Genomic DNA, 14,359 nt, shown 5'->3' on the forward strand with positions numbered 1-14,359 from the left:
CTTCATAGAAAAGCAGCCGTAAACGTCTGAATCAACGGAGGCTCTTTAGTGGACTGAAATTCATAAAAAATAGGAAAAGGAGCCGGATTCTATTTCACTCTCTTCTGTCAGAGTTGGGTAATGCTGTGGTTATTGCGGTGCCATCAGTGTTCCTGGCTAATGGTTACTCGATCCCACTAAAGAAGTCTATTGTGGGGAAGATCATAAAAGTATCTGGAGCTGATATGCAGTACTACATCCTGAAAACGAGTGCATTAATTCTAAGATTAGTAGAAAAATGAAACAATAGCACTTCAATAAAAACTCACTGTGGACGAATGAATTTCCATGACGATGGTCATCATGCCCATATTCCCTCTTCATCGTCCTGTGAGAAAAACATGGAAAACAATCATCATCATCATATTCAGTCTATTAACCATCAGCACTTTATGTACAAAGTCTCCAAAAATGGCATGTATGTGGCAGAAAATTGCTTCATTTTAGACCAAAGTATTTCATGTACAAACATCACGCCCACTGGTTATGTCTTTACAAGTAGAGTCTCGTCCTCCTAACCCCCTGTGAATTCTAATCAGAACAATGCTATTAATATTCCTCATTCAGAAAAGCTGCGTATACTATCATAAAATGCTTTCCTCAATGTGACTGTTAGGAACCAATAACTAAACACACAAGGGGCTTCCTCGGGGCTGAGACTGTGCAGACAAGAGCCCTGCTAACAGGAAGGCTAATTCACTCAGACACTAACATTACAATGGTTAGCATGAGCTGGCAGCTCACTATGTACAGCTCTTGCCTGCATAATGCTAAACTAGGGTACGGCAAAGTTGAGTCTATGCTACACAAGAGCAAAAAAACACAAGGGCCTTGGCTGCAATCCACGGCTGCTTTGGTTGGACTGAGTGGTTGTGACAAGCTTGGTAAACTTAGTAAGCTACACATAAGCAGCTAAGCTACAGATATCATGGCCTTTCAATGGAACAAGCTAGATGCTAAATGCTAACATGCGGTTAATGGCTGTGACAGGCCCTGTAAACAGAGCCAAGCTTATAACCACTCATTCTGCCAGGTTTAACGCACACACACATACACACAAACAGGCCAAATACCATATGCTACTTCTCATAAACCTGAAGGAGGCAGCATGTTAAGGCTCAGAAAAAAAAGAAAGCAACAACCCAAAAGAAAAGGTTGTATAATTGTGTCTCTGATAAACACTTGCTGTTTTCTATTTCCTTCCAAGGCTGCTGCCAAGTATCTGGCAGCAGTGCTGGCACGGCTAAATAAGAACAACATGAACACAACATGCCCGTCACACTGCACATACTCCATGCTAAGACACAGACCTGGGATGCATCTCAAGAGGCTAAATCCACTTTCTGGGCTTGTCTCCTTTGATTACATTTCACCTTTCCTCAGACAAAGTCAATCACACATTAAGTAGAGGATAGGGAGTATAGTTAGAGGATTGCTATGGACCCACTAACCGTAGCAATGAGCTTTGAATGGCATGCGGTTTGGCTCCTTGGAAAACCTTGAAGTACATTCTGTGTTTATTCGTCCACTATTCTAGCACATGCATTTGTCCTTAAATGTCTTAAACGTGCCAGTTGGTTATTCATGTGGTGTGTATGTGTCTGTGTTTGAGCAAATGCAAAATCAAATGAAAAAGAAATGCATGTGTGGTCACTGTTATGTTATTCGTGGCACTAGCAGTATCTTGGAAAGGCATTGTGGTCTACAGGGTGAGTGTGCAGACCCTCTTCATCATCATTATCATTATCATCATCAATCATCCTTCGAGTGGTGTTCCTGCACGAGGCAACGCACAGAACCACTGGCCACATTTGGACATTTGAAATTGGAAAGATGGAGGGAGAAAGGACTGCAGGAAGAATGAAGGAGACGGGGAGGCACAGAGAGAAAGGATGTGAGTGTGAAGAAAATACAACTTTTTTAGTGAAGTAAAAGAAGAGACAGATGAATGATTAAAAAAGAAAAAGGTGGCAAAAGTATATTATAAAAATGGAGAGATGATGAGGAGAGATGCAGTAAAAAGAGCTATTGAACAACGTTGCAGAAAAAAACCCCAAATAGAGTAATTAATCACATTTGAAAGAGGACGATTAAAGGAGTCCTATGTTTGGATGGAAAACAGTCTCACCTCAGGAACTTCAATGACATCCAGACTGTGTGACCTGACATCCCCCAGCAGTGTGCACACACACACACTCACACACACATGGACACAGACACACATTGGAGGCCTTACCCTGACCTCTGCCGAACATCCCCATGAGGTCAAAGATCAGATATGAGGAAAAGCCACGAGGTGATTGGCTGACCTCTGTCAACAGCCTGTTGGTTTTCAAACGCGTGTGCTCGACACAAGAGGGAAAGCAACTTACCTTAATAATAATCAGCTGTCACTGGTAATCTATTTCTATTGCTGTCCCCTTTTGAATACAATTAGACTTTATTTCAATGTTGCATACAATGGTTGAGCTATCACAGTTCCCTTTTATAGACATTTTGTTATTCCCTTCTTAACAAGATTTCCCAGACACCCTAATAATAATTTCTTTGCTGGGCTTGAAATGTTGAAATATCACTTGCAGAGAGCTACTGTTTCATATGTCAAACACTATAAACACTACTGCAGTTAAACAGTGCTGGGAAGACTTTTGAAGCAAAGATATTTACAACTGCGTGGCAAAGGAGAGAAATGTGGTTCCAAAGAATGCTGCAAAAAAAAATAGAACAACGCAAGAACTTGGCCGTTTTCTAATCTTTTTTATATTTTGTCTTTTTTAGATATCCTTTAATTCATTGATTTCTTGGATTTATTGGATAGGACGGAGTGACAGACAGCAAAGGAAACCGAGGAGATGACATGCAGCAAAGGGCCGAGGTTTGAATACGAACCTGCATGGGCCACTGCAGAAAGGTCTTGGTACATGGGACACCCGTTCTACCAGGAGAGCTACCATGGCGCCCAAATTAATAATATAATTATAGCAAGTCAGATGACACACAGCTTACTCAGATTACTCAGCTCGAATTTAAAAGTGGTTTCAAGGGTTAAACTTTGTTCCGTGTACTTTCCTTCCCCACTCTAAACTTTGATATACAAAAGCATAACGCTAAAATCTTTCAATTTAGCTGTAGATTCATACTGTAGATGAATAGGATACAAATGTTCAAATAAATATACCCCACTGTGTGAGATTCTGAGTGAAATGTGTGCATATGGATGTCAATCAACCCCAGACCCGCACATTCTTTTAGGAAACAAAATGGAATTTTTCCACATGCGTGAAAGACTAAAAGAATATGAAAACCAGCTATCCTGTCTCTTATATATTGCCGAGGTATGTGTGGGGTGATGGATGTGATTGTGTGCTTATGCATGTGTGTGTGTGTTGGGGAGGTATTAAGGACAGGGGATCCCCAGTGCATGTTTGACTCCAATTAAGGCAGCTGTTTCAGAAACATTTATAAAGTCTAGAAACATGTAATAGTGCATATCGGATAGAACAGATGTGGGAATTTAGACTCAGGTGGAAATCCCCAAGTACTCCTCTTAAATCCACAAACACACACACACACGTTTCATCTTCTTAGTTTGGAATCCCCCAATCACTACGCCCTGACAACAATAGAGCTGTGATGAGTTTATATTGCATAACAAAAATGTGAAGCTTTGATTAGCTAAGGGAAAGACAGTGTAATCATCGCTGTCTGAAGAGTGCTTTTTCTCCAAATAGTGACTTTAAAATGTATTAACACAATAGCCTGTATAAGAAGTGGAGTAGTCATAGTGACCTCACCTATTGGTTTGTGGACTACATTTTCAAAGCCTTGAGTTTGGCATTTTGGCCGTATAGCTATCTTGGATTGCGGCTGCCGCCATCTAGGAGTTTTGCAACCAGTGAAAGGCAGTGACCATATTTGGACTGCAGAGGAGCACACCGAGCATCAAATTTACTGCATCTGGATCCATCTGGCATCTGGTGCAAAGCTGTTTGCAAAGTTAGCTTCCATAAATCAAGGTAAACTTTACAGCTAAGTGTTAAAGTCATCTAACTAATTGTATTAGTAGCCTGGCAGCCTGGTAGCCTGGTAGAGACGGTAGCAAGGATGCAGTAGCGACCGCATGGTAGCGACCTGTCAATCACAGGGAAGCCACGCCCTAAAGCATACCCTGCATTATTGTCTATTTTACTCTAATTTGGACCATTATTTACAAAATGGACATTGTGCTGTATTGAAGAAGATTTTAAACTAGCCATTGGTCAATATAATACTCATAAAAATACTCATAGACTTTCATGCAATCTGACTTCTTTTTGCAACCAGAGGAGTATATAGAATGCAAGTTTAAGGCACTTCTGCATTGGCTTCACTTTTACAGAACCGGAGGATACTTCCTGATCTAAAGACACGTACAGACATTCACACACCTACAGTAGGCACACTTGGGTGCATGCACGCTCACAACTTTGTGCAGATAACATTAACAGTTCTTCTTCAGCTCTCGTCATACAGACACATTAAGTTTGTCCTCAGGGCCGTCTGGATATGCTGCTCAGACAGAGAGAAGGCGCTCATATCAGAGATGAATGACGTATAAACTAATCTCACATACAATTCCCGTTGATCAAAAACACTCATTTGGCAGTTTTTCCCTTCAGGCCTCTTATCTAGATGATATGAATAACTGACTTGACAGGTAGTAATGGGGCTGACTGATCAGAGCAGGGGAGAAGAGAGACGGGCAATTTTATGCTGCCGAGTCCGACCGCAACTGACTAGTGGTGGAGATGATGAATATGAAATTGCACCAACTTTCAAAGCATGAAGATGAGAGCCCAAAACATGTCAACTTGTGTAAACAAGTCCAAACGGTTTAGTGTGCGTCTGTGTGTGAGTGTGCCGTCCACATTCATATTGACCTGGTCCATAGGGGGTCGGTGGTGGTTGGCATGCGGGGGCCCTCTTGGCAGGCTTCGGTGATGCATGTTTGCTGGATGCAAGTGGTGGGAATGGTGAGGATGATGCTGGGAATGGATGTGATCTTCCTCGTAGTTATCCGCTATCAGCTTCATTCTGCTCTGAGTCTGCCAAAAGAAAAGGAGATAAACAAGAACATTTATGATGCATAATTATGACATGTGTACACTGGGACATTCATTTTCCAACACTGCTTGTTTCTTTCTTAAGTGTTCTCGGGGTCTCAGAATGATTAGGCTGAGGGATTCTTGGACGGGGGGAATCATGCTGAAAGATGATAAAAAACAGTGCCACTAATAAAACTTGACAGGTCATAAATTGAGTGAGTGCCTGATGAAAGTATTGCAAGTCTGTAAAATGTCATCCATAGTGCAGATTATCATTTAATTGGATTAGACAAAACCTAGTAAGAACAGTTAGTGAGTGTTTCATGTAGCTTGAGGCTGCAGCCATTCTGGCCCGGGTGAAGTAACCTCATGTTAGATGCCATTGATTAAAATTACACACAAATATGTTTATCTCTGCATGCCTGTCAATGGGTAAGCAAGACTATGTGTCCTTTGTTTGTGTCTGTGCATCTGTGTGTATTTGCGTGAGTGTTTGTGGAAGAGGCTGTCATCCTGCCATCATCGCGGCTTTGGAGGGAGATAACAGCCGAGGCTGACTAACGTTAACAATCAGCCTAACTCCATTGAGGCCAGCTGTCTGGGAGATAGACAGAGACAGAGTGGGTGAAGATATATTGACAGGCTCAGCTTTATTCCCTTAACTGCAGATTCTTACCCCAGAGGGCGGACGTGACTGCAGAGCGAGAGGTGAGATTGTATATTGGATGAAGATGATTCAAAAGAAAGAGATGCACACATCTCTCGTCCAACATGCTGTGGCTTCCCTTGTTTAAATGGAAGACAGCCATAGCCGGAAGAGACATAAAAGCCTGAGTCAGCTGGGAGGATGGAGGGGGGGAGAGGGTGTTACAGTAGTCAGTGGCCTGAGGACACCACTGCTGAGATAAGGACCTGAGACCTAATGACTGAGGAAACGAGTCAGTCAGGATCACAAGAGAGGATGTGGCTGGTATTATAGAGGTTAGCAATTAGCTCAAATTGGAGAAGAGCTGCTTAGATAAGGTGAGAACGTCGACGCCGTGGTAAGAGGGAAAAGCGAGGGACAGATAGAGATGAAGAATGAGGGATGGAGGAGGACTCAGACAAGACAGAGACCAGACCAGTGGTTAGAGTAGTTAAAGGCTAGGTTGAGGTGTACAGCCGGCCCTCTGTGACCTCAGGTGTTGACACTAGCAGGTGTGACTGGGTGGGGCTAGCCTCAGTGCAACAGTTACAGAGCTGACACCTGTCATTAAGGCCAGGACAATTACTATCATGTAGCATGCAGCTCATGTAACTACTGTGCTGCTACACAGCACATGCACACTGTAGGTGCTTCCATACAATCTCCCCCAAATGCTTAATAATGCTGTTTGATTCTCATGGAGAAATATTTCCAAAACTAATTAGCAACCGAGGGTCAAAAAGGCTAATGTGTGTTTAGTCCTTGCTGCTAATCTAATAGGAACCACATTACTTGTTCCTGTTCATCTAATTACAACCATATTTGGTGGGACGAGAAGCCAAATGTCCTAGAATGCATCTCTGTGTGTGTGTGTGTGTGTGTGTGTGTGTGTGTGTGTGTGTGTGTGTGTGTGTGTGTGTGTGTGTGTGTGTGTGTGTGTGTGTGTGTGTGCGCGCGCGCCTCAGTAGTTAATATTTAATGACCTGAGACAAAAACACAATTGAGTGAAGTGATGAATTGCTTCTGGAAGAATCTAACTGTGTGGTCAGAAAAGTCCACATGTGGCCATCCAGTTTATTCAAACAGACAGACACACACACACACACACACACACTTCCACCCTCTTCTTATAGACGTGTTCCTGTGTGCATGTGTGAAGAAGGCGTGCATATATAAAATGTCTGTGTGGTGGAATGTGTGTGTTTTAATTATGGTGTTAATTAGGGCCTTTGCAGAGTAAACGGCTCAGTAATGGCCTCCAGGCCTGCCTGTAGATCAGGCAGCCTGGAATAAGACACAGGTGGCACTGCTGGGAGGGGAGAGGAGAGTTCTTCATTGACATCTCTAACCATAACAGATTTGGCCTGTACTGTGTGTGTGCAGCGAGTGGTCCCTGCATGTGTATCAAAGTGCAGCTGCTGGCGTAAACATGGCAGCGATGATCCCGCTGCTGTGCTCACAGCTGCATCCCCATCCTCAGTCCGAGCCCTCTGTAAATCACAAGCCTGCCCTGATTAGAGGAGAGCTGTATTAACACATATGGACGCAGGAGGTGGACGAGAAAAGGCCTTAAACACACGGGCAGCTGTGTAAAGGCAACACTTTTACATATTCCTTTAATCAAGTCTCTGTGTGTGTTTTTGGTGTGAGTCACATCGCCATGCTGTCCCAGTAAAACAGAGTAACAGAGACCGAGCAGGCAGATCCTTTTACATAAGCCCTTCTAAATGGCACACCTCTGAGAATAGAAAATCCATCTTCTCAGCATAGAGAGAGGATGGATGCTCAAGTGTGTCCAAGAAAGAGAGGGAGAGAGGGAGAGAGGGAGAGGAAAAGACAGAGAGAACGTCACAGAACATGGCACACCTCTGAGGATTCCAAATCCATCTTCTCTCAGTTTCAAAGCACCAGTGACGTTTTGTCATCCATCACTAGGATGGGACCACTTAGACAATTCCCACACGGGGGCTCATTTGTTCTGACTCTCTCCTCAGGACGTCTAAACACTACACTCTTCTTGTGTGTGTGTGTGTGTGTGTGTGTGTGTGTGTGTGTGTGTGTGTGTGTGTGTGTGTCTCAAAGGGAAGCAAACTGTCTGATAAAGGAAAGTTTGTCTTAGACCGCCTGCTTTATGCACACACATGCACACACACACACTCACACACATAAGATCTTCCAAAAGGAAGGCTGTGGGGAGGTCAGACAGGGCATTGCTATCTGTAAATCTATCTGCTGTCTACATATCAGCTTTCTCCTATGAGACTCCGAGTCCCATAATTCTTTGGCATTTCCTGATCAGTTTCCTTCCGCCATTGGCGGTTGTGGACCTAAGGAAGGCAACCTATCCTGATATGTGTGTCAGTGGTTGAGAAGACAGAAAGCTGGTGTGTGTCATGTTGGACAACATAATCTCCAGAGAGCTCCTGCTGTGGAATGGAAGGAACCCAAGTAGAGACTCTATAAAGGGACGTCTTCCCTTCCAACCTCCATAACATCAAATGAAAAAGTCTCACATCTTCAGGGTCCTGGCACTAGGTGGTCAAAGCACTGCCTGTTACACCGTTGCACTTAGCAGATGCATTAAGGTGGATTTACATGCATGCATGCCTGAATACTTTCTAAGAAATGAGGTTTGCATGTTTGAGAAAGAGGAAGACAAAGAAGGTTTATGTGCTGCTCTCCCCTCTCTTCTGCCAACTCGTCCTTTTTTCCCACTCCTTTCCACTGCTCCAGCCCCGGAGGCCACATCGTTGCAATTAGAGCTCATCACATCATCAGGTGGACTATAACCGCTGGTTACCCGACGGGAAAACATGACGCATCCAATGGCGATAAACAAATAATAGGCTTTCCTTGAAATTCCTTGAATGGAATTGCTACCCCAAAGGAACTGTTTACCGTTTACGAGACATGAACAAACAAAGGTTTGCACTAAAATGCACACCCAGCCACTGCATCTGTTGACTTTTAAATGCACCATGTTTCCCAGAAGCCCCTGTGACTCAGGAGACCGTACATGTGGACTCCCTGCTGTTGGTTCATTATTGTTAGTATTCACGTTAGCTGAGTCACTGATGTGGTCTGACCAGACCTTAATGACCCACATAGCTTCACCAGCCTCGGGTCATATTGAGAGACAGGGAATTATCGAAAATAGGTGCATTTACGTAAGTACATGTGAGTGTGTGCTGTTTGATCCGAAGATGTGAGACAGAAACATCGGCCAGTTACTCATCAATGACACCGACCAACGTCTGCGACTTCAGTGCATCTGATTAATGTGATTGCATCAGATTGTTGAGATAATAGCTTTGCTTGTGTGTTTATGGGAATGGATTTGGACTCGCAGCCCCTGCTTGACTATAGTTTGGCCTATGATGACTGAAGGAGTACGTGTGGTTTGAGGGTGGGAGTCTACTCTGTTAACCACCATGCATTATTAACCTCTATCTGTTCCTGGTTTTAAAGTTCAAAAGTTTCCCCATGAATCCGTCTAAGTGCAGGCCTCATCATCTGCAGCAGGTTTGCATTTGTTGTGCTGCTTTGATTCACATGGCCTAAGTGGTGACCGCAAGGTCAGGCTCCATTTCAACATCTTAGACCAGGAGTGCTGTCAATTTAATTCATCCTTTATATGCACATATAAAGAGCTCGGCGGCTGTGTGTGGTGAATGTACCTGCTGTTTGAGCTGGTGCATGAGTCTGTCTTTCTCCCTCTTCAAAGCCATCACTTCTTCCTGGGCTTTTTTACGTTTGGAGGAGGATAACTCCAGCAGGGCGATGTTAGCGTCCTTCTCACTGATGGCTGCCAGCAAAGCCTGCTGCCTGAGGAGATGACAGTGGGAAATGTGGAAAGAAGGGATGCAACAGGAAAGAAATGGACAAATTATTTTTAAAGAAAATTACTCATATATATATATATATTTTTTTTTTCCCCAAATAAAAATCTAAATCTGGTATACAGTCACAAAAGGTGAACAGGACAGACACAGAGATGCACAGCACCCACATCTGCAGCTGTGGGCCCTTGTATGTATGAGGATGCATCTCACCACACAGCAAACCCACTCATTCCAGAGCTTCTTAAACTCAGACGGAGATTCCACAGAAAATAAAAAGCCATCTTTGAAGTGGGCTGCTAAGTGCTGTATTAGTGGCTCAGGGTGACTCACGGACATGTAATAGCGTAATGGAGTCTAATAGAGTGGGATGAGGAGGATATGACATCTTTCCTCTGTCACCGCTGTTTACCGCAGTGTGTGTGTGTCTGTGAGTGTCTACATGGGTGGGGGTGGCAGCAAATGACTGTCTACAGGTGCAGTAAAATCACACAACCAGATGCACAAATGTACATATGAGTCAAGAGAAGGCCTTGTGTAACCCTTCAAGAGGAGTCTGAGCCTGATGAGGACTATCGTCATCAACAAGCAGGATGTCGTAAATCCAGTGTTGTGACGACCACACATTCCACACTTAGAAACACACGCAGAAGCACAAACATATTCTCATAGACACACACAGCCCTCCTGTACTGTGACCATTGACCTAAGGCACACTGTTAAACAATAGGATTTTAAAAGATCAGGCGACAACAAAGAGAGTGTACAGCAGAATGTAACTCAGTTTATGTAGAGTTCATTGTCTCTACAGTTAGTTTAAGTTCATCTGAATGACAAACTAGTGTGTAGGCCCTGGAGGTATGTAAGTTGGATAAACATACTGTTATATTGCATTGGAAATGATGGGGGTATGAAACCAGCATGGTAAGGTAATGTTTGGGTTTGTGGGGTGAACGGGGGAGGAAGAGAAAAAAGGAGAGATTCAAAATACACTTTGGACTCAATTAAAAATTGACCTGCATTGGAGTGTTTTTATTCCATGATTTAAGTCCCTGCAGAAATAACTCTATTGCGAAAATAAACATGCTCAACTCAGAATAAAGTCTTGCTGGCCTGGGACTCCACAGTTGGTGTTTTTAGTACAATTATCTGCACGCTGCATCTGGATTCTCCCATTCAAGGCCATTAATAGGCCTCTGTGTGTTTTTGTGTGTGCTAAAGTGTGTGCTTGCGTGTTGCGCATGGATTTTGCGTGTGCATGCATGTGGGTTCTGACATGGATCGGAGCAACTAATCACACCATTAATCACGGAGCAGGACCAACGTGACACTTTTCGTCTCCCCACACCTTCACTGTTATTTCTTTTAATGCTCACTGTAATGGGAACACACACACACACACACACACACACACACACACACACACACACACACACACACACACACACACACACACACACACAGACCTACATTGGACTTGTACCAAAGCAAGTGTTTTAAACGGCGGGCTTATTCGGCTTGACCCGGCCATTTTCGATGTAAAATAGGTTAAAGAATACTTAAAGTTTGAAAAAGAAATCCCATCAAGAAATCCACGAATCAAACAACTACAACTAAATTCCTCTTCGTAGAGGAGTCCAGTTCTGTAATAATGGCCTAATTATCCCACTGCTGCATTTTGTGTTTCAGAGCATGACACAGTGGCAATCCCACCTCCATTCCTGTGTTTCCAGTGAAGAGATGATGCACAGAGTCATTTATGGGCAAGGAATGCAGCACAACTTAAATGTGTGAGGTTAACAGCCCGACTCACAGGGTGGCCATCTTCACAGCACAGTCAGACATGGGAGACCCAACATCGGCCACATCCCAGGTAATCGGCCACATCCCATGTAAAAACAGCATGACACTTTTGTCAATCAGGTCCTGTGATTACACACAAAATCAGTGCACACCGAGCTGAAGCACCATACCAGTGTTACTACATGTGGTCCATCGACAACATCGACCATCTAGCTTACATGAATCTATGCCTCTTTACCAACATTGCTTTATTTTTGAGATTGTTTGTTTGTTTTGAAGAAGAAGAAGAAGAAGAAGAAGAAGAAGAAGAAGAAGAAGAAGAAGAAGAAGAAGAAGAAGAAGAAGAAGAAGAAAGGAGGTTTATTTCCATTTAGTGTAATTTTATTTTCCATTTTATTTATGTTCTTGACTGCAGTACTTTGCTTTATTGTTTATTGTTTATTGTTTGTAAATATCGTACGCACTGAACAAGGCAAATTCCTTGTATGTGAAAACCTTCTTGGCAATAAACTCCTTTCTTTTTTTCCTTTTCTCAACAAACAAACAATCAAAAGTTTGCAATTTTGGTAAAGAGGCTGATGAGGTGTGGGGGTGGGTGGTGGTGGGAGGGGTTAGAGTGTGTCTTGTCCATATTCAATAAATATTTCAAAATGTTCAGAATGTTTGTCAAGGTTAGTTCAAACTAACCTCATCATCACAATCCTCCATCTCGCTCAATTTCAAGTTCAAAATTCAGATCTTTTCAGGCCAACGGCTGTCTTGGCTCTGTTGTGATTGACAGCTCAGAGGGCGGAACCAAAGTGTAAAGGAGGTCAACGATTGGCTGAAAGTTGCACTTCGGGCTTGTGTGAATTTCAGGCACGTACTGACATGGCGAGTCACGCCATAAGTGAATGATTTTCAACCTCTCCCAGTACGTCTTCCTCTCATTCAGACTGGGAGTGTTGGGAAGTTGATCTCACATTTTCACATGGTTGAATTACCTCAAACCAGCGATTTAACAGTCTTGTAGAGTGAATTCACACACTGTTTCAACATGAACATCTAGCATCAACATCAACATTTAGCTCTGCTAAAGTAAACACTGCAGACACTGATGCACACAAAATACCTTGTTAAGACAGGAGGAATCTCTGCTAATGGAGAGAAGTCATAATTAGACTGGCATGGTCCTTAAAGTGCAGGGCCAACTTGGTGGAAGAAAAGAGTGCCGTGAAAGGTTAGGGGCCCTTACCCTCAGCCCAGTTTTAAAGGAGAGCTTTATCTCATCTGTGAACCCTTGTGAAAAAGCCAAACAGAGATCAATCTCTTCTGACAACTACTGAGTCACTTCATGAAGGATTGCTACGCTCCCTTCAAGTTGCCTCTGCCGAATCACCTGATGAAAGACATTGTTTCGCTGCTTGATTTTTTATTTAAAAAATATGTGATGTTTGTAGATTCCAGTGTTTCATTGACACACGCAAGATAAAGAAAGTCTTACACAAAACTGTGTACATTTGACAACATTTGATGGCATTGCAGATCTCTCAGAAGCTACACTCAAAAAGAATGACTATGTTGTCTTATGAGCAGAACATGTGCGGTTGTACGTGGAGATATGACTTTCATATCCATCACACCTGCACTCCAAATTATGGATTGAGACGTTCTGAGTCTGCTTCAATGAAACCTCAGAATGGAAGTGGCCGACATGCCTCAGTGCAAACTAAATGACTTCCAGGCTGTGAATTAGCATAGCAGATTAGAGAGGTGTCTCCCTGTGGGTGCTCTCTGAGTGGTACGCAGGATTCTGCTGAGTGATGTCTTCCTAAAACAATAAAAAGGGGGCATTATTATGCTTAGCCACCCGTAAGCTTTGTCTCCCACATCCTCAATCAGCAAATGTGTGTGCGTGGTGTGTGTCCTGATTAGTATTACTTACAGACGTTGAACCTGAATCACACTGGAATGTTTAATCACATTTCATTTGAGCAGCCATTTGGCCTTAGTTGAAGAACGTACTTGCAATGTCATGAATTAATCTATCACACACACACACACACACACACACAAGACAAATGCTTGTACTGTATCTGCTGGCTGATCTTGAGTGTGTGAACCCTCTCTCTTTCCTCCCCTCTTGTCTCATTCCCTGCTTAACTTAGACTTGTCGAGTCCTGGACAAACAAAGGATTATCTTCATTTCCTTTCAGATTGAGCGGGGCGACAATGATATGGTTTTTCATGACAAACTTGTGATTAGTCTTCATAAAAGTCAGACCCCATGCACCGAGGAGTCATAAGGCAGTCCAATAAAAGGACAAATAAATAAATCCCACTGTCGGATGTCATGTAAAAGTCTTGTGTGGTTAACTTTTTCCATTCTCGGAGCCAACAGCATTTTGTCAGACAAGGTACCATTCCTTATATCAGTATTATTGAGAAGTATAGAGAGAGCATGCAAGGCACCGCGGAAAAGCAAAGGCAGGACTGACATCTTATTTATAAGGGGTGAAATCCTCAGCTCGGCTTCAACATGTGATTCCAATTGAACCTTCATGGTCCCTGGGACATATTGAGACATTGGGATCGACAGAGGTGGGAGATGGATGGCTAAAGTACATGACCATGCGATGAGAGGTGAGAGGAGGGGGGTGCAGAGACGATATGGAGAAAAAAAAAAGAACTGGAATGCAAAGAGTGGAATAAGAGAAGGGTACGGAGATGTAAGGCGGAAGAAGATAATTCAGTACAAAGGAATGAAACATGAGGACAGAAGACTTTGATGAAGACATCGTTGAGGTGGGGCTGCTGTCCAAGGACAGTGATACCACAGGACAGATGGGAGACTGGCAGGCCGGACAGATTTGGGGCATAAACATAAATGCATACACTTGCAATAAAACAAAATCAAAGAGAGCGGATTT

The 14,359-nt window shown here is 43.2% G+C and overlaps 1 protein-coding gene across 1 annotated transcript in view; it reads right to left on the reverse strand.

Moving 5' to 3' along the window:
- The window catches only part of LOC311016637 (ERC protein 2-like), a 147,562-nt gene that overhangs the window by 34,721 nt on the left and 98,482 nt on the right, over positions 1-14,359 (reverse strand). Inside the window, exons 18-20 of the mRNA XM_084014475.1 lie at positions 9,486-9,633; positions 4,959-5,123; positions 309-367 (exon numbers count right to left, since the gene is read on the reverse strand). Coding sequence (XP_083870601.1) covers positions 341-367; positions 4,959-5,123; positions 9,486-9,633 — 340 coding nt within the window. The 3' untranslated portion in view covers positions 309-340. The remainder of the gene's footprint in view (positions 1-308; positions 368-4,958; positions 5,124-9,485; positions 9,634-14,359) is intronic.

Source organism: Eutrigla gurnardus, assembly GCF_963514095.1.
Source record: "Eutrigla gurnardus genome assembly, chromosome: 8".
Taxonomy (NCBI): Eukaryota; Metazoa; Chordata; class Actinopteri; order Perciformes; family Triglidae; genus Eutrigla; species Eutrigla gurnardus.